This window comes from Lipotes vexillifer, unplaced genomic scaffold, assembly GCF_000442215.2.
Source record: "Lipotes vexillifer unplaced genomic scaffold, Lipotes_vexillifer_v1.1 scaffold343, whole genome shotgun sequence".
NCBI classification, from domain to species: Eukaryota; Metazoa; Chordata; class Mammalia; order Artiodactyla; family Lipotidae; genus Lipotes; species Lipotes vexillifer.
The window spans coordinates 2317292-2337863 of record NW_006777506.1 but is presented as its reverse complement, the minus strand read 5'-3'; the positions used below and the strand labels follow the sequence as shown (position 1 = coordinate 2337863).

The following is a 20572-nucleotide window of genomic DNA, read 5'->3' as shown; positions in this document are numbered from 1 at the left end:
TTTTTGCGGTACGCAGGCCTCTCACTGTTGTGGCCTCTCCCGCTGCAGAGCACAGGCTCCAGACGCGCAGGCTCAGCGGCCATGGCTCACGGGCCTAGCCGCTCCGCAGCATGTGGGATCTTCCCGGACCGGGGCACGAACCCGTGTCCCCTACATTGGCAGGCAGACTCTCAACCACTGCGCCACCAGGGAAGCCTATAAAGGCTATTTAAAAAGAATGAATATTAAGAGCTAATAAGAAATTCTCAGAAACATCCTAAATATCATTCTCCAATGTAGTCTGGCACTAAAACCAAAGCAGCCATATTCAGAGGGTCCTTGAACTTCTCAGCCTTAAGGAAACCAGCTAGTACTGCAGAGGTGATCAAATGTACTGATCATTTTGGCAATTTACTTAATAATTGATAATTATTATATCTACTTGATAGTCCCCAAATCAATATATAATTAATTCTAGAAATGCTAGGCATATGCTATCTATCCCCTTTGTACTATCTCCCTTCATTAAAAGGAAATTCAAAATAAAAAAAAAAAAGACCAGAACAACTGAAAAATAACAGCCCAGCTATGAAAAGAGATCTTTAATTTTAGTGTTGATTCAGCAAAAATTAAACAGGCTCTTCCAGTATCTATACCTTGGCTGGTGGAGTTCTTTAGGTTTTGGACAAGAAAGCATTTAATATCTTTTAAAATCTAGATGATTGTATTCAAACTATAACAGGACATGTTCACCCAGTTGTTATAAAATCTTCTCTTTGTTTTTTGTTTATTTGTTTTGGCTTTTGAGCTATTGGGAATATTTGTACCAATGGCTGTGTCAAAATGTAAAATCATTCCATTTTACCACATAACAACTGCAACAAATATCCGTGATCCCTGCCTTATCTCTTCCCCAACTCCCCATTGACTATCGTGATCCACACAAAGCTAAAAACTGCCTTGTTAAGGTGTAGAAGTAACTCACTTGTACTACAAAGTAATATACAAAACAAAAATTTCTCAATAATTCTACCCCACTTCATCACTGATCCCTTCCTGAGAGATAGAATGTTGGCAATGGGATAAGGCTCAGGAATGGAGTGAGAACATCATTTTCTACAGGTTACGTAATAATAAGATTTTAAAAGATTAAATTTTAATTATTAAAGCCATGTAAAAATGTTCCCAAATCACAATTTCCATGATGAGAAGCCTGGTGCTCTAATCAGACTTAACACAGAATTTGGTATTTCTACCATCTCAGTTTGTTCTCTGTTCAACTGATAATATTTTTGAGGTATTTAAAAGAAATGAAATAACTTTTAATTACTGCATATTTTAAAATATGCAACTTTTGTGTTGCATATTTTATTACGTATATGGCATTAATTCTTGCTCTGAATTGAAAGCTACCATTCTATCACTCAATGCCTTAAGCAGAGACTACCATTAGCATCTTGAGTGAGAAAATCAGACAAAACGTTCATGTCCTTTCCTAATCCACTTCTGCCAGAGGAGGTTCCAGCTCTCTTACCTTTGGGTTCTTGTGATTCATCATCACTATCCGAGCTATCATTACTCACAATATGCTTTGCTGTAATATTTTCTGCAGAAAGAAAACAAAACAATGGAAGAATCTCAGGTGTCAAGACTCACGATGAAATTTACTGTAAGGAAGTAATCGTAGTAAAACCACAGTGAGGTCTATTAGATTTACTGGTACAAATCTAGATCAATTTAGTAAATCTAAATGTCTTAGCTTTACTAGTATTTTCAAATTTCTCATTTGAAAGCAAAATTTCCCAGGGTATGAAAAATTAGTTTAGAATTATTCATACATGATTTTAAAGGGGAGAATTTTTATTTGTTTATCTTAATTCTGACAGAAAGAACAACTTGATTATATAATTCTTATTATATCAAAAATTTTTTTCTTCAATTAAATATGTTGAAATGATGTTTATGAAGGTCAGTACAGGGTAAAGCCAAAATTTACAAGGGGGCCACAAAACTGTTTCATCAAAATGAATGAAGTTACTAATATATCTTTTGATTTTAATAATACTGAATATTGTCTATTGAAATGTCTGTTTTGGTATCACTTTGTGCTTCCTCAGAACATATTAAGAGAGCAGTTATAAAAACTAAAATAGAAACCATAAACCCGTAAAACAAAAACAAAATCTAGCATAACTTGTTGTCTTTTTTCAAGTAAAAAGTACCCAAATTATGGAGCACACAAACCATTTTATAATCAACATTTGTAGAAAAATCAAAAATTTTTTGGACATGTACATGAAATCCTTGTCTGCAGAGTGACTTTTTTTCCTTCTGTTAGTCAACAGAATTTTTTTTTTTAATCATAAGAAACTGACTTCAAATTTATAACTTTCAGTAATAGAGAGCCATTTGGGCTTTTAAACTGAGAGAAACATAGGTATAACATTTGGTTTCCCCATATTATACTCCAATTTACCTTAAAGTGTGTCTTTGAAAGAGAGGAAAACAAGACAAAAACCACCTTTGAACACCACTTTAAGAGGTAGACTTTAGTCGGCCAGTGGATGAAAGGGTCACCAGGAGACCTCAGATTCCCCTCAGTCATCACTCTCGTCTCATTTCTGGAAACCCTTACCTAATCTGAGGTAACACGCATCCTGCTGGCCGGTGGTTCTCAAGGACACAATATTCCCCTTAAGTCTGAGACACAGAGAAAGTAAATAAGCTGTCAAACCACCGGTCTCAAAGGGGATGTCTCACAACAAAGAATATTCAAGACTATTGAGTATAAACATTCTCCTTTTCCTTGGCCGTCAGCCATTGTCTCATCCACCTTCAGATGTGTTATTTCAGTCCTATTCTCTTCCTGCCTTAGAAGGAAAAAGCAGCAAACCCTGGATTTATCTGGATTATTTAACACAGAAGAACACAGAGAAGCAAGCCTCATAAGAGGTGGTACTTCTGTTCTTTTTCTCTTCTTTTCTTCTGAACTCTTCACATCTTAGAGAAGAGTTAGTTATTCCCACAGTTAGAGTTGAGAACAGGTTATTCATCTGGGACGTAATGTTCATTAAAATAAATCAAGTCAGAGCTTTTCAGCATTATGCACTTTGCCTTTCAGTTACCCTTAAGAGCATGTGGCTCTGTAGTTAAGGTCAGAGAACACTCAAAAGTTCCACCAACCTTGGCTGCTTATTCGCTGAGTGATGCTCAGAGGACAGGAGCAAGTTCAAGGACAAAGTGCCTTTTTGCTGTTTTTATTTTTATATTAAAATCTTTGGCTCTATTGCAATCATAAGATCACTTCTCCATTATTTACTAAGAACTACCCCCAAATATTAAGAACTATAGCAAGTTACTGCACTTAATATAAATATCACATATCTAAAGTCAATTCTCACAGAGTGGTCATACTACTTATAAGCCAATTTGTAGTGCATTAATTAAAGTACAACTGTATTTTTGTTTTGCATATAAAGCTTAATTAAATAAACTGTCTGTCTGCAATAACTAAGGATGGCTTGTCAGAAAAATCCTATGGTAAGTTTTTTACATCCAAGTATTCTTCAGATAAATTGATTGTTGAGAAAGTCATTTATGCTGTTCTGTTAACTCTGTCCTCAAATAAATGTGTGATACACAGAGAAGAGGTAGTAGGTAGTATGCTGATAATCTACAGGACCCTTCACCCCAGCCTCAGCTCGGCTGGCCCCAAATTCAAATTTAGCATCTCCCTGCTCCATCCCCCCGCCAGTCAAAATAACCATAACAAATTTAGTGTTGATTGAGCTACAGAAGGCAAGACCGTTTAGGAGATACTGAATGCATGTTTTGTTTTGTTTACTTTAAATCAAATTTATTCATTAAAGAAAACATATGTTTCTATGGTAGAAATATTATAACAAATGAATACTGCTGGTCCTCAATTGAGTTCGTCTACTTTTTCAAGTTTTGTAAATATTATTTTTAATTTGTTGTGGGCTAGTGAGTTAGATTTAAAGAAAATCGTTGGTGATAATTTATTAGATGTGATTTGAAACACTTATTCCATCTTTTTTGGTATGAATAAGCTGTGAGAAGTATTTAAGAGGTAAATGAACCGACAAGCGTGAATTTAAGTGTTATACTGCGTTAAATTGTTGTTGAATTTAATCTTCAAAAAGCTACCCTTATTGATAAAAGGAGTACAGATCTTCCTCAAATTACAATGGGGTTATGTCCCAATAAACCCACTGTAAATTGAAAATTTTGTAAGATGCACATGCATTGAATACATCTAATCTATTGAACACCACAGCTTAGCCTAGCCTACTTTAGAACAATTACAGTCTTTATGATGATTTAATTTTCTCTCAACATATGTGTTAATAAAATTTACCAATATAGTGTAATTATTACCAATGTAAGCATGTTTTTACAATACCTAGTTCTTCTTCCATTGTGGAACCTTTACTTTGTGAGCCAGAAACTCCCAAGACTCTGTTGAACAATATAGAAAAGGCACTCCCCCAGACACCTAAAATAAAGCAAAAACAGAATAACTTAGAATGCACCAGGATTTAAAACAGTCAAACAAACTCATGGTAGATTTTTATCACTTACCCATTAAGAAATGCAAGGGGTTTTCTTCATATTTCTTTACAACTGTCCCCATAAAAAATTTACTTCCAAATAAGTCAGGAGCCATAAAAGTACCATATTTAGCCATGCCAATCTCATATGGACTAAATTCAACCCAATCTGAAATCATTTTAAAAAATGCAATCCATTAATAGGGAAATACTACAGAGATGTGCACAAAGATTACTTCAACATTGTCATGATTATTCTCATTCATTTATTTAAAATATTTTTTAAAAATTAACCAAATGCCTATTATGCATATGGCACTGTATAGGAGAAGTTGGGAGGGGAAAGCTTACCGATGAATAAAATGAGAACACAAAGGATCCCTTAATTTGCACAAACTGAATACCTTTTCACATTTTAAAAACTCAGACATCTTTTATAAAGTCCATCTTAATTCTAAAGAAGGGAAAACTTTAGACTCAGTTTTAAAACTGCTGGCTCAGATGTTTAAAATCTGTGCAATTTGAGGTAGATCACTTGTATTCTCTGTGTTTTAGTTCCTTAATCTGTAAAATGTGAATAAAATCAGTAGATAGTTTGTAGAATTGTGAAGATCTAACGAGTTAAGAAACTTAAAGAACTCAGAAGAGGACATAGCACATTCTAATCACTCAATAAATAGTAGTCACTATTATATTTCATGTATTCCTGTGGCTATAAGTGGCTATAACTATGCCTAATAATCATCTGAATCTTAATCTATCCAAAAAGAATTCCTGGTTTTTGACTCCATTTCCTTGCCATTCTCTGTCTTCCCCTGTTTGGTAAATGGTACTACTTTTCATATATTCATACCACTATCCATACTTTAGAATTATTCTTCATGGTCCTCTTTCTCTTATACCTTAAATACAAAAAATCAAGTTCTGTAGGCTCTATCATCAGATGTGGTTAGAAACGGGCTACTTATCCATTTGTTCACCATGACCATACTGGTACAAGCTGCCATACTCTCTCCTGGATCTCCACAATAGCCTCTTAAAACTTTCTCTATTCCCCTACTATCTTGTTGATATCCTGTAGCCAGATGGATTTTTAAAAATATAAATCACACCACACCAGTGCCAGCTGAAAGCTTTCCAATGGCTTCCCATTACACTGAAAATAAAAACATGGCCCAGAAGTCCTCATGATGGTCTGGCTCATGCTCCTTGTCTGACTACATATCTTAACCAATCTCCTATCACATTTTGTCTTACTTATTCCACTTCAGCCACACACCTTCTTAATGTTCCTCCAAGAGACCAAGCTCATTCCTGTCTCACAGCCCTTATACTTGCTATTCCCTTCTGTAACCATAAGGCTTGCTCCTTCCTAACTTTAGTTCAAAGTCTTTGTTGACCATCTTCTATGGAGCCCCACTACCATGCACCCCTGCCTAACCCCAAACTCTCTGTCTGCCTTTATTTTTTTTTCAGTTTTTCCCTTTCTAAAATTATTGCATATATATAACCCTTCTATAACCCTTTATCCAACAATCCAAAATCCAAATAACTCCAAAATCCATACATTTTTTGCTATTCGCTTAGTAGTAAAAGCTGACCTGAACTCATTTAGCAGAAAAACCACTCTTGAAAAGATGTGAGGCTTAATCTTTAGATATCCCACAGAATGTGAATATCAATACATTCCATTGGAGAAATCACTCTATTTGATTATAAGACCCCAATGAGGGTATTATGTAATATATAGTATATTTTTAAACTTCAAAATCTAAAATATTCTGAATTTTAAAACATCTGTCCTCAAAGTTTTGGAAAAGGAATTGTGGATATGTATATATTTATTTTTTACTCAATAGTATAGGTTAGAACTTTCTACTTTTTGTGAAACAAGTTATAAAATCATAATTGTGATGAGAACACATTATAATACATTTCACATCAAAGCCAAATGGTGCATATACCCTTCATGACAAAGTGGTGTTTTATAATGACTTACATGGAGTTGGTGAGACATGACTAGCAATGAATCAGAGGCCATTAGGAAAATTTCTATATCACTGTGAGTAATTTCTTATCTCTGAATTTCACACCCCTCTCCAGGGTACTAAAGCGTAAAGACATCCTGGTTCCTACTTCTCTAGCAATCTCTTCTTGATTAATGTTGTGGTTTGTGTACACAGTAATGAGAGACATTCTCAACAGGTAGATTTGCTCTCTAATCCTCACTGAAGAACTCACTACGGTACTTTGACTACTATTTCTCTGCTGCTGATTCCTACATGTCAAACTTGACCCTCTCTCCTGAGCCTCCATCTACTCATTTCCATCTTCCTGTTGTGCACTTACCCTTGAGTATGCTGTCATCACATCCTGCTACACTTGCCTGGAAAGGAGCTCATCACCTTGCTTCCCAGTCAGGCTTACCTGTTTCTGTAAATCATGCTATCACCGCCCAGAAAAAGAATTTTTCTTAACTGAAATCACTCTTAAATCCACTCACATCATATCCATCCACCTCACATTTCACTGGTAACCTTTAAGCTTTTCACATTCATCTTCTCCTCTCTTTCCTTATCAGTTTCTCCCTAGTTCCAGGACCTTATTTAAAGAAACAGAGTAATATCACTGCTTCCAGTTTCTTTCTTACCAATCTACCCATATGAATCACCGAAATACGTTTTTTCAAAAACATTATTTAAATAATTTTATTGCCCTACCAAAAATCATTAAGTATTTCCCATTATCATAACTGAATAAAAACATTTCTGTCTGGAATTCAAAGCTTTCTGTAACTTGGCCCTAATGGTTTTCCCAAATATACCACTACTCTTCATCAGTTCACGCATGAGACCAAGGCTAATGTCTCTTTACTGCTCCCCAAAATGTACCTTTGGCTTCCCTTCTGAACATTTTCTTATACTGTTCACGCAAAGTTGACTTTTCACCCCCAACTGATAGATCTTTCCAAGTTCAACTTAAATCTGAGTTCCATCACCCTCATGAAGTCTTTCTTATGACTATACTAAATCTCTAATATCTTACAATTTATGTCAGTTCTACATACTCTAACAGATAGTAGTATTCTATGTGTATGGCTTACTAATTTTTCATGTTTTATTTTTGTCTCATTAATGGGACTATAGACTTCTTGAGGAAGTACTATATTTTTACTTCTGTAGCATCTGTTAAAGAACTTAGCATGATGTTAAGTCGATAAATTGTGCTCAGTAAATGCAATTTACTGACCAATGGAAACTTTAAACTGAAAGTTTGAAATCCTACTAGAAATGTAGTGAAGTGGAGGAACCAAAAATATGTAACCATTTAAACAACTAATATTTATGTGTTTAAAGTCTTCAAAAGGGGCAAGTGTTTAAAACTTTTCTAAGAGGGAAGAAAAACATTCTCTGGTATTGTTGAAGTAAAGTTGATAAAACTTCTGTAAGGTAATTTGGATCTTTGACTTTTTATAATATAATTCAAGTAATATTTTAACTTTTTTTTCTTGAATGTCCATTTTAATCTAAGCAAATTTAAAGGCATAAAGTATAGACATGTCTCCTTTTTTTTTTTTCCCCCAATAACTCAAGCTACTCAAACACTCATAACATGCCCCTTTGAATGTCTTATCTGGGTACAAGATCAACATAACTAACGTTTGATGGTTTTGTCCAACTCTGTTGGAAGAAACAGCTTGAACCTCCTCATCACAGAACCTTAACAATGAAGGTTAATGGGGCTTCTCTCATGTCAGTAACAATATTGAAATTGGGCAGTTGGCCCAAATCAGACACATCCAAGTTGAAAGACTACTAACTGCACATAAAACAGCCGTTTCTCACTCTAGATGAATCCAAAATATTCACTCGCTGGAAATATTATTTATTCTTTAATTATTGTAGTCAGATTTTTTCTTGAGAATGGCTGCTGACTAAAACTTCAGAATAAAAAGAGACAACTGTGAAAATGCCGTTAACAATCGTAACAGTAACAATAAAACTATTATATTTTTATGTCCCTTTATCATATTCAGTATTATCCCTATCTCATGCAATTGGCTTAATAGCTCTGTAAGATAAAACTGATGTTTATTAATATCCTTCTTTTTAATAATGAGGAAAATAAGAATCAGAGAGATTAAATGACCCATCCAAGGTATTTCAGCTTAGAAGTAAGACAAGGCTTCCAAATTAGTTTAATGCTTGTTTAACTAAATCATAATGCTTCTGGGGTAAAAGAAGCCTTGTTTGGCTATGCACAAATTTGACTGGCAGGCTAGTGGCATTTACCAACCAATTTCCAAGCATTCCAAGACCTCATAAGACAATAGCTATGGGAAAGCAAAAATAAAACAGAACAAAACCACCACCAACAAAAAAACAATTTATCATGGCCCTTACTTTTCATGTATGATAGAATCTTAACTCTCCCTATGAACTCCATCACAAAGTGTGGTTCCTCATTGCTGCTGAGTATGCCATGGCTATCCGACACTCTTAACTGCATGCCTGAACCCCCCCATCCAAGAATTAAATTTGCCTTTCATATACAAATTCTATTCATCTTCAGACCTCTGACTCTTCTCATACAGCTTTCATAGAACACTCCACATTGTTAAGATTTACTGAAACTTGATTTGGGCCTGCAATTGTTTTACGTACTTTACATACTTTATCTCATTTATTTAGCAAAATACTATAAGGAGAGTCTCATCCTCATTTAACAGATGAGAAAACTGAGGCTAAAAGGTGTCACACAACTTGGTCAAGGAAACAGTGCATAGTAACATTCTGTTCTCTCTTGTGCTTTAACTTCTTTAATAACTATTGTAAATTTCTCAAACATACTATCAGGTCTTATAGAAAAAGAGCAATATACTGTGGAGGGGAGGGGAGTTCATGCTCAGCACCTGGCATACTACATTCTACATCATCAGTAATCAGAGAAGCCAATATTTTTATAAAAAGAACAAAGTATTTCAAGACCAATTCTCAGCTCTGCTACTTACTTTCTATGTGGCAATGTGCAAATCACTGAATCTTTCTGAGGTTTTATTTTATTTTTTTTCTGTGAAGCAGAGCTAAAAATACCTCCTTCCCTCCCTGGGTTGTAGTAAATACTGAATAAGACAATAAATACGATAAGTGCTTTCTGAAGCATGAGAAACATTTTAGTCAAGATAATTGATAAACACTTGTTGAATTAATGAATTCCAGGTGCACTGCTTTTATAAACTATTCAAAATTCTTGCTTGACAGTAGTCAGTTGAAGAAAAAGTGAGACTGGGTAAAACTGCAAAAGAATTCTAGATATAAATCTGGTAATTACATGCCATTCACAATGATTTTTTAAGCTCATGGTGTGACTGATGTCACTGAGATACTTTTCCTAAAAATACAATGAACCCTACTAGCCACAGTCAGAAATTCTATCACACTGCAGACTAGGACTGGCAGGGGCCTGGAGAAGTAGGAAGTCACATACTTTTAGAGCACCCAACAAGAAACAGAGCTACAGAAGAAATAAATGTTTACATGTGAGATTTAACAAAATGAGGCATTTTGTTCACCAGCTGCCACAAGTACAGGCTAGTACTTTTAAGGTGCTGAATTACAAAAATTAGAATAGTGTTTTGAATGATAAACAGATATCATGTTACCCAGTTTAATGAACAGATAAGCAGCAAACAAAAATATATGCCTTGCCTAAAAGCCCTAGACATAGTATTTTGCTAAAAATCCTTGAGAAATGAATAATTATAATTGAATATTGATTATATTCATGATTTACTTTTATATCGTCTTTCCCACTAATTTGAATGAAGATATACTAGTAACTAGTTTCATAGGATAGTCTCTACAACCAGAAAATCATCTAGCTTAAAATATTCTTATATATTCAAAAGTTTTTATGTTACAGAAAATATATTAAAATAAGCAACTAAAATTGCTTATGAACTTCCTCTAAAGAAAATCATTAGGAACCACAGTTAAAAGTTTCCAGGAAATGTTTTGCAAGAGGAAATTCCATACCTGCAAACATCAGCTCTGAGACATCGGGTTTGACATGGAGACAGGTGAAAAGAGGCAAAGGGCACTGTCCAGTATTGACTTTTTCCTTCAAACTACTCAAGGTAGTGTTCATTCTCTGTCCACAGAAGAAAGGAAAGGTTTTACATATACAAACAGATACAGATTTTTAAAAACTATGTAAAATAGTACTTCCAATCAAGACACAAAATTTCTGTAATAAAAATAGTCTTACGACTTCTAGGAACCTCTGATCCTGAAAAACAGCAAAAAGTAAGCTCTATGGAGGTAATTACCTTCACTCTAAAAAGAGCCATACGGCTCAGGACTATATTGACGTTTGGCAGCTAGGGAGCCCAGAAGGACTTGAGCCCCCAGATTCCCTGGCACAAACTCTACCCGCCCTGTTTCATGTTCAGATAAAATGTCGCTCTGTTGTCATGTGTCGAATGGGTTTCTTCCATGTGATTCACTCCTTTTTTTTCTGACTCTCTCCAGGCAAGCTCCATTCTTCTTCTGCTATTTAAATATTACTTGTATTCACCTCTTTATCTAAAAAGATTGCTATTTGGGCAGAATGGGCAGTTAAGGGTTAGAATGTGTATTTTTTCCCAAAGAAAAGGAATCCAAAAGTATTTCCCTATACATCAAAACTGACACGTAGGGAGTTCCCTGGCAGTCCAGTGTTTAGGATGCTGTGCTCTCACTGCCAAGGGCTCGGGTTCAATCCCTGGTCATGGAACTAAGATCCCGCAAGTCGCGCGGTGTGGCCAAAAAAACAAAAAACAAAAAAAACAACAAAACTGACACATAGTTAGAATAAATTAGTAAGCTGGTAAGAACTAATGTAATGTAGGATGAAACGTATTATAGAAGAGTTATGTCTGGCAGGGAGTATGTACTCAGTACATGTTGTTAGGATAAGGTGAGTCAACTGACGTTTACAAAATGTATTTTGTTTTATTTAAAACATTACGATATACATGGTCTTCTTGTATTAAAAGGATTGTAGACTGAGCCAAGGCTTACATTGTGGATTAGTGTTTCTCCTATTAACATCCCAAAGATATCAGTAAAGGTGACAGGTTGTCCAGAGCTTTTCTTCTTCCATAAAGACTCAACGTATCTTTTAATTTTCTGTGGTGTGAGAAGTAAAAGAGGGTTGTGGCTAACACTTTTCATTAGCTCTTCATTAATCTCCTCTGGCCCTTTCTCTGGAAAATCAGGGTGAGAATATAAAGTTGACATGTACCTGTAAAGAAAACAAAAGACAATCAGTAATGATAAAGGGCATCACACAGTAAGTAGTCTCCAAAGAAAGCAGTCATCTTTGCCATCAGAAAATGAAAGAATAATAGAAATAGTTGGTTAACTAATTTTCTGATTGAAGACATTAACTCATTTAAGGAAAGGATGCAACAATCAGAATATAGCTGGTCTACAATGGAAGTAAAGGAGAGGCCTCAGAGGAAACAGTGGACTTCCCCTGCACAGTCCAGAGGAGAGGATGCCCTATTGGGCCAACTCTTCGCTGTCTAGTCTCCAGGAATGGGTATCCCTATCAGACCATGAGAGACTGATGACACAACATGCTGAGAGCCATGTAAATAAATTAACTTGCTGGATATAATACTAGCCAAGCAATCTGATAATTTGACTTTCCATTATGATTATCTATAGGTAGAAAATGTGCTGTCCAAACAATTGTGAATGCCTAATTCTCCTGACAATTGTGTGTGTGTGTGCCCATTGGCCTAGATAGAATCCCAGGCCTTGCCAACTGTAGGTCTCAGAATTTCTGAGCATACAAATCTAATGGTAAAATCATGGAGAGGAGTTGGTCTGAAAGATAAATGCTTTCTTGTGAAGATTCTTGGCCAACAGCCATTTGGCCACCTCCAGTGATGCTGGAACTCACCATATGCCTTGGTATTTGATATTTAGACAGTAAACATTAAGTTATGATCCTCCTGGGAACCAATATCTCTAATACTGTAGCTCTCAAACTAAATATTAATTATTACTTTACTTATCTGTCTCCCCTAATTAGTTGTGACCATCTGCAGGGAAAACTTCGCTTATTTACCTTTTTTAGTCTCAATGATTAGCAAATTCCTAGTATATGACAAGCACAGTATATTGAACTGTTGAAGTGAAAGCACAAAATAATGAAAGAAATACTCTACCACTTCACCCAACCAAAGAGAACGTAGCACGTATTTAAATCTCCTGTCTTCTTGACATTCATATCAAAATGCCACCATAGTGATTTATCTTCCCTTCATGGAGGGGAGAATATTAACTGTTATTGAGTCTTCGTATGTTCTAGGCCTGTGCTGGCTAATTGCTCATAAGCTGTTGTCTTGAAGACTTGTGATAGCTTTCAATTCTTCTATTTTAAAGATAAGCAGAGGATTGATGGATTTAAATAACATGTTCATGGAAGTGTCCATCAACAGATGAATGGATAAAGAAGATGTGGCACATATATACAATGGAATATTACTCAGCCATAAAAAGAAATGAAATTGAGTTATTTGTAGTGAGGTGGATGGACCTAGAGTCTGTCATACAGAGTGAAGTAAGTCAGAAAGAGAAAAACAAATACCGTACGCTAACACATATATATGGAATCTAAGAAAAAAAAAAGGTCATGAAGAACCTAGGGGCAAGACGGGAATGAAGACACAGACGTACTAGAGAATGGACTTGAGGATATGGGGAGGCGGAAGGGTAAGCTGGGACGAAGTGAGAGAGTGGCATGGACCTATATACACTACCAAATGTAAAATAGATAGCTAGTGGGAGGCAGCCACATAGCACAGGGAGATCAGCTCGGTGCTTTGTGACCACCTAGAGGGGTGGGATAGGGAGGGTGGGAGGGAGGGAGATGCAAGAGGGAAGAGATATGGGAACATATGTATATGTATAACTGATTCACTTTGTTATAAAGCAAAACTAACACACCATTGTAAAGCAATTATACTCCAATAAAGATGTTAAAAAAAAAAACTATCACAGAAAAAAAAAATAAACAACATGTTCACAGTTCCCCAATTCATAATAGAACTCAAATTTAAAATCTGTCCTCTCCCCTGAAAGCCTTTATTTTTAAAAAATCTTTAAAGTAAGATTTCAGTTCTTAGAGTTCAAACTACTCCCACTACACATTAAATTAGAATTACTTGTTGGATTCAGAGTTCTTTAGAGACAAACTGAGAATAACTAAAACTTGACAAATGAAGAGTGATGACAGACCTAAAACGGAACACATGCTCTGCAAAAAAAATTAAACATTCTTAAAAGATCTTTATTATATAAACTGGATTCTTAACATTTCTCACAACATGAGATAATGATAAATCAGATAGACTTACTCTGAACTCAAGCCTGGTATAATCACGAAATATCTATTAAAAATACAGCTGAGAATGCTAGAAAGATGCAGAGTCCATCCATTCCTATAGTTATTCCAAGGTCTACCACATAATTCATCTAGATGAACAAAGATCTGATTCTGGACCTCATCATGCTTTTCAATAAATGCACACATTGGTGTAATGATATTGGTTTACATTTAAGGATACAATAAAAATGGGAAAATAAAACTTCTTTTTGAGTCTCTAAGTGATCAGTTCTGGAACTATTCAGGATGTGTTTCATTCTTTATGAGAACATTAAGAAATTCTTTACTGGTCTTAGTATCAAGAATAATTTCTATATCCATGGATCATTGGCTTGCCCTTAACTTATTAAAAATGTGCATTATATAACTGTGCATAGTTTGGCTTTTGCCTTGAATTCTAGAATCCTGAAACCAAAGTCTGTGTCTCATGCCTCCCAAAGCTACAGGTTATAGAATGAACTTTTAATCTAGTTTCTAGTTTTATACATATACATATCACTCACACACAAACATATACTTTTTTCCACTTCTATCTTTATTGTATGCAATCCAGTTTTACTCTATTATTAAGACACATCAAATCACTTCCTTAATGAAGCAGAATAAAAATAAGGAAAAGAATCAAACAAACAATGTCAGCAGAAATCAATTTAGCCACAGAATTTTTTTTTTTAAGGTAGGTGAAGAGGAAATGGTATGATCATTCTGCTTTTGGAAGCTGTCATTTCTAACTTTCAGCAGAATGATGTAATTACTCACTTCTCATTCACGTTATTTAAGACTTCTCTTCTCCATCTATATTTAGTTGGTCTTTAAAATGAATCAATGTATGATTCTAACAAGTACCTCAGCCTCATGGATTTCCTCCAGCAAGATCTGGAGGCTCCTCTTTTCTCTTCCCTTCCTCCCAATGTTTGCCATTGGATCAAGACTCAGAAAATCCTTCCTCTGAGGTTCAGAGATTGCTCAAAACCTAGGAATCTGTGCCACAGTTTCAGAGGCAAATCATTTTAAGAGGTCAAGTGTATATGCATGTCAGTCCAATTCTTTCTTTTTTGCTCCATGTAGAACGGTTGCAGTCCATTTCTGCTCTCTAAAGGTTGAAGTAAACTCATTCACTTGGGGAGTCTCTCTCTCCCCCTTTCTCTTTTTCTTTCCCTCCCATGAAACCATTGGCTCAAGTATATAAGCCCTATGGAAAGACAGAAGGACCTAGAATACCTCAACCATTTGCACTGGGGCTAATGTTCTCTGCTTGTTCAGCATTTATGAGCCCATTTTCCTTAGAAGTAACAAGTGTGAGTTGGATAGACATTTCATGACATCATTATGGTGACGTCTAAGACTTGGATTTTGGCTTTAGTGACAGATAAAGATGGAATAGCAGGCAATGGTCAGTTTTCCTTAAATTGCTTTTTTTGATTTTTGTTTGTTTGTTTGTTTCTTTGATTGCACCAAGGCAGAATTCAGCTATCATGAGCTTCTGTGGACATATTACCATCTAAAGCACACAAGCATCAACTCCATAGTTAAGCCTTAATTTTCATCTCTTCACCAATAAGTGACTCCCAATTATACCAATCAAGTTTCAAAAACTAAGTGTCTTAGACATAGCAGGGCCTCTATAAATAATTATTGAATGAAAGGGTCTTCAATTTATTTCTCTATAAATCTGAAAATACCTCTAATTTTTCAATATATTTATATGATGGGATACCTCATTCTCTCCATATGAATGCATTTTAGGCTAAGTACAAAGTTTAAAAAAAAAAACTTTAAATTATGCCAGAGAACAAGGAATTCTCAGTTCACTTCCTGCCTCCAAATCACAGAGTCAAAGTTTTAAAATATCAGTGTCTGGCTCCCCAGGACCTTCCTAATCAGAATCTTCAGGGGTAAACATTTAGAATTTCTCTGCTTAAAAAAGTGCCAGAAGTGATTCTCATATGCAATCAAGGTTTGGAAAGTCTTAACAAGACCCTCGACATTGTGAAGCAAATATCCTGAAATCCTAAAGAAATTCCTAGATTAATTTTTCCCCAAAATGCAGTTACTTATGAAAGTCTTCATTTAGTCATTAAACACGTGACAAGTGGGAGAGGTTCGTTAGCACAGTCCTCACCTCAAACAACATATTTTCTCTAACATAATCTTGATCTTTTAGCCTATCATTTCTTACATGCCAGCTCCTATTAAAATTGGTTCATTTTTCAATGTCCCACAAATTCTTCAGATGTTCAACTGAAAGTTTTCATTCTTGAATTCTTTTTTATAGCTTAATGAATTGGGTCCCATTGCCTAATAGACACAGAGCTGCTCTCATTTCTCTTTAGACGGTAATGTCATACAAACACAGCAGCTGAAATCCAATAGCCCTGTGACACCACAAATGAGCAGCTGTGCTGAGGAAGAGAGCTGTGCTCACTGAGCAAAAGAACACAGGATTACTGTCACTAGTTCACTCAGGCCAGTTCTCCTGCTTGGCTAATTCTTACATTTAATGAATAACAACTATCATCCAAAAATAATTTCAGAAATAATTACCATAAAGATAGTAGCAATTATAAGAAAAGCTTTGTCTTACATAAAATTCTCTTTTATGATCACAGAAAACTTTACAGGAGGTCTAAGCCTTCTCCAGATATTTCCATATTACCTAATTTGTGCCAGGTAATGGTCATGTATCAGCAGAATATAAAAACTTATACAACACAAGAGTGTACTTTCTTTTTCCAAGTGTTTCCGAATTCCTTCCTTTGAACTTTCTACCTTCTCACCTATAGTGTTTGAGAGAAAATTGTTAATATGAATCATCCTGACCACCTTTTATTTTGTCTCAGGAAGTGTCTCTTTTCTCCATGGTTAATAGCTTCACTTGTGCTTTTTATCTTGTCCTGTCCTGTCTCTGCCCGAATCTCTTTATATCCAAGATCCATCATTTCTTTATCTTCCATCTATCCCTCTACACTATTTCCTTCGCCTCAGACTTCTACATAAATGCTCTAGTCTTTTATATTCTGAAAACAAAATAAAACAAAAACATTTCCTGGATCCTATTTTCCCTGTCTTGAAATAATAGATGGCTCCTACTAAGGTTCACGTTCCCACCTTTCTTTCTTTCATCTCCTATTCATTTCTTATTTGTAATTTCATGATCAGAAGTGCCCTTCATTTACTTTATCTAGTAATTTTCGCTAAAACCATGAAATCTCCAAACCCAGTTCTAAGCGAAGCTTCTCACAGATTTTTCCTCTATTAAAATACCCACTACTTTGTGAAGCACTCCCACGCTTGACCTCTGCAAACTCATCTTCCCTTGACTCTCTTCTCTGATGGCTACTTTGCATTGTCCATTAGGGTTTTCTTTCTCCCTTCCTTCCTTCCTCTCTCTCTCTCTCTCTTTCTCTTTCTCTCTTTCTTCTTCTTCCTTCCTTCCTCCCTCCCTCCCTCTCTCTCTCTCTCTTTCCCTCTTTCTCTCTTTCTTTCTTCCAGTAAGCTTTTGGATGTTTTGAAGAACTACAAATTAAATTATTGATGGTAATAACTGAAGTGGTAGAAACTGGTGAAATTACCAAGGGGGGATGTGTCGATATAACAGAACAAAAGGCAGGTCCTGGAGGGAAGCTCATTTTAAGGAGAAAAGTAGTGGAAGTAGAAAAGACAGCTATGAGGAGAGAGCAATCAGAGAGGATGTGGGGGTGAAAGGCATGGTAGGATGGATTTGAAACAGGGACAATTGAATGTGTGAAATATCTCAACTCCCAACTTCATCCTCTCTGACTCCCCCCAAAAGTTGAGGAGAATAAGAACTTCAAAAGACACCATTATATTTGGAAATTATGTGGCCTCTTGGTGAAAAATGATTGTAGGATTTTAGGAATACATGGATTTTAAGGAAACAGAATAACTAAGAAAAGGCTTCAGCTCAGTGCTTTGTGACCACCTAAAGGGATGGGATAGGGAGGGTGGAAGGGAGATGCAAGAGGGAGGGGATATGGGTATATATATATACACGTATAGCTGATTCACTTTGTTATACAGCAGAAACTAACACACCATTGTAAAGCAATTATACACCAATAAAGATGTTAAAAAAAAAGAGATAGGCTAATTCTAAAGTCAACTTCCTGCAACATTAAAATGTATACATTTTAAAAGAAAAGAAAAGAAAAGGCTAACCTTTGAGGAAATTAGACACTGAAGGATAGAGTAGGAATTTAAGGTGACCTATAGTATTTAAATGGTTGGCCTGTAACATCTAAAATTCTCTTAATTACATTTTGTAGGACTTGTTTTCAGAACCCTGAGAGGGGATCTTAGATGTTTTCCCAAATCTATAACCAAAGCAATGACTGCAGCTCTAATTAAACACAAATATACACTATTACACCACTAAAATAGCACTCAAGGCCTGGTCTTTCTTTGTTAGATGAATTTAAGAAAGCAAGCTTCTTGCAATGTATTAGTCAGTGATGGACCACAGGGATCTAAAAATCAGTGAATACAGATAAAGAAAACTACCCGAAGAGTAATAATAAAATGCTTGAATAGGTGAATTAATCTAAGGGTCCAAGTTTTTCCATCACATTCATATTACTCATTAAACAGGCAGATGCATGCTCTTTCCTTCAAGGGAAAGAATAATGATGGGCTACACCTTTCTTTCAAAAAAGACAAATCATTTTGAGAGTACATACAAAGAAGGTGGCAACCATGGTTCTAAGATTTTGTTTTTTAGCTAAAGAAACTGGTTCAAAATATTTAAGAAACTATAGACTCTTTAAATGTGAATCTCTATGTAGAACAGGGGTCCCCAACCCCCGGGCCGCGGACCTTAGGAACCGGCCACGCAGCAGGAGGTGAGCATTAGGCAAGTGAGTGAAGCTTCATCTGCCTCTCCCCATCACTGGCATTACCTCCTGAACCATCTCCCCCACAATGGGAAAACTGTCTTCCATGAAACTGGTCCCTGATGCCAAAAAGGTTGGGGACCACTGATGTAGAATATACAGCTGTCCAAGAGAAGGTTCTGGTTTAGTTGAAAGAACCTAGAGTAGGGGATCGAAATTCTAAGTCTATATGTTGGCTCTGCTAGTGATCTTGGACAAATCACTTGCCTTCTGAATCATATTTTCTTTACTTGAAAGATGAAGAAACTCATAGCCATCTCACAGGATGAGAAGACACAGAAATTTAAAAATATAGACATATATAATATATATTATTATATATATTGTAATTATATGATATATACTTATATAATACATGTTATATATTTATGTATAATAAAATATTATAAAAGATAAGTTTTATCATGGCTGAGTGACTAAAAGGCCTTATAAGCCAATATCAGAAGTTCTATAATAAGGTGATACTTTTATTTGAGACATCTAAGCAAGGACTAAATATTTGATTTTCAATGCACTTATGTGAGGTAAGCAAACCAAAAAGTACATAGTATTGTCTTTGAAAAAGTTTTACAAATATATTCTTGAAAAGGCAAATCTACAGTATACAAATATTATACATGCAGATGCTTTAACTCTGTCTCCAAATTTAGCTGAGCTTAGATACATTTAAAGGATTAATTTCATAATTAGATATAAATCAGTGAAATTTATTGCATTTCTTCATTCAAAAGTTGTTTCCTTCTTCTGTATACTAAGGTATCTTGCACTTCATTCTATTTGCCTTAAAGAAGAAAATGAATACCTAGCGAATCATGTACTTAGACGTGATCGCTGCAAGATTACAAATCAGTAAATTATAGGAAGATTAAATTAATTATGGGTGGAGTATGTTATTCCACTTCTGAGATATTTCTATAGAATTATTTCAATTGACCATTTTTTTGTTTTATGTTTAACTACCTTTTAAGTCACAAATGGGCTTAAAGGGAGCAAACTTATGACAACAGTCATCATTAAGTATGAATTTGCCTTAAAAATATTTTTAAGAAACAAATTACTGCATCAAGCTGGAATATTTCAGTAATTTGAAGTTCATGTCAGTTTTCTAAATCCTTATTTCTTTTCTAAGTTTCAGGTAGATAAATGCTAAGCATTTAGGATGATAAAACTAAGATTTAAAATGCATAAAATGTATACTAACCACGTAGATCCAGAAAGACCAGCAATGTAGGTAGCGCAATCTAAAATTCCTGATTCATACAGTGCCTTCATCACACCGGAGAATCCTACCATGGCTCGGAACCCCCCACCTGAGCCCAGTATGGCCACCACAGGCACCTGGAATGATGAAACACAGAGATCATTTGTAAAGTAAAATCATAAAATATGTCATTTTCATTTCAGTTTTTCTATGTCCCACATTTGGTAACAAAGAATTGTAAGTTCACTCATACCTTGATAGTATCTAATGGTTAAAAACAAGAAAATAGGGCTTCCCTGGTGGCACAGTGGTTGAGAGTCCACCTGCCGATGCAGGGGACACGGGTTCGTGCCCCGGTCCAGGAGGATCCCACATGCCTCGGAGAGGCTGGGCCCGTGAGCCATGACCACTGAGCCTGCACGTCCGGAGCCTGTGCTCCGCAACGGGAGAGGCCACGACAGTAAGAGGCCCGC

The 20572-nt window shown here is 35.7% G+C and overlaps 1 protein-coding gene across 1 annotated transcript in view; it reads right to left on the bottom strand.

The window, feature by feature from the left end:
• PLA2G4A (phospholipase A2 group IVA) overlaps window positions 1-20572 on the bottom strand; it is a 161548-nt gene that overhangs the window by 34637 nt on the left and 106339 nt on the right. The window contains exons 8-13 of the mRNA XM_007451152.1: window positions 20100-20236; window positions 11612-11834; window positions 10586-10700; window positions 4582-4719; window positions 4403-4495; window positions 1514-1585 (exon numbers count right to left, since the gene is read on the bottom strand). Coding sequence (XP_007451214.1) covers window positions 1514-1585; window positions 4403-4495; window positions 4582-4719; window positions 10586-10700; window positions 11612-11834; window positions 20100-20236 — 778 coding nt within the window. The remainder of the gene's footprint in view (window positions 1-1513; window positions 1586-4402; window positions 4496-4581; window positions 4720-10585; window positions 10701-11611; window positions 11835-20099; window positions 20237-20572) is intronic.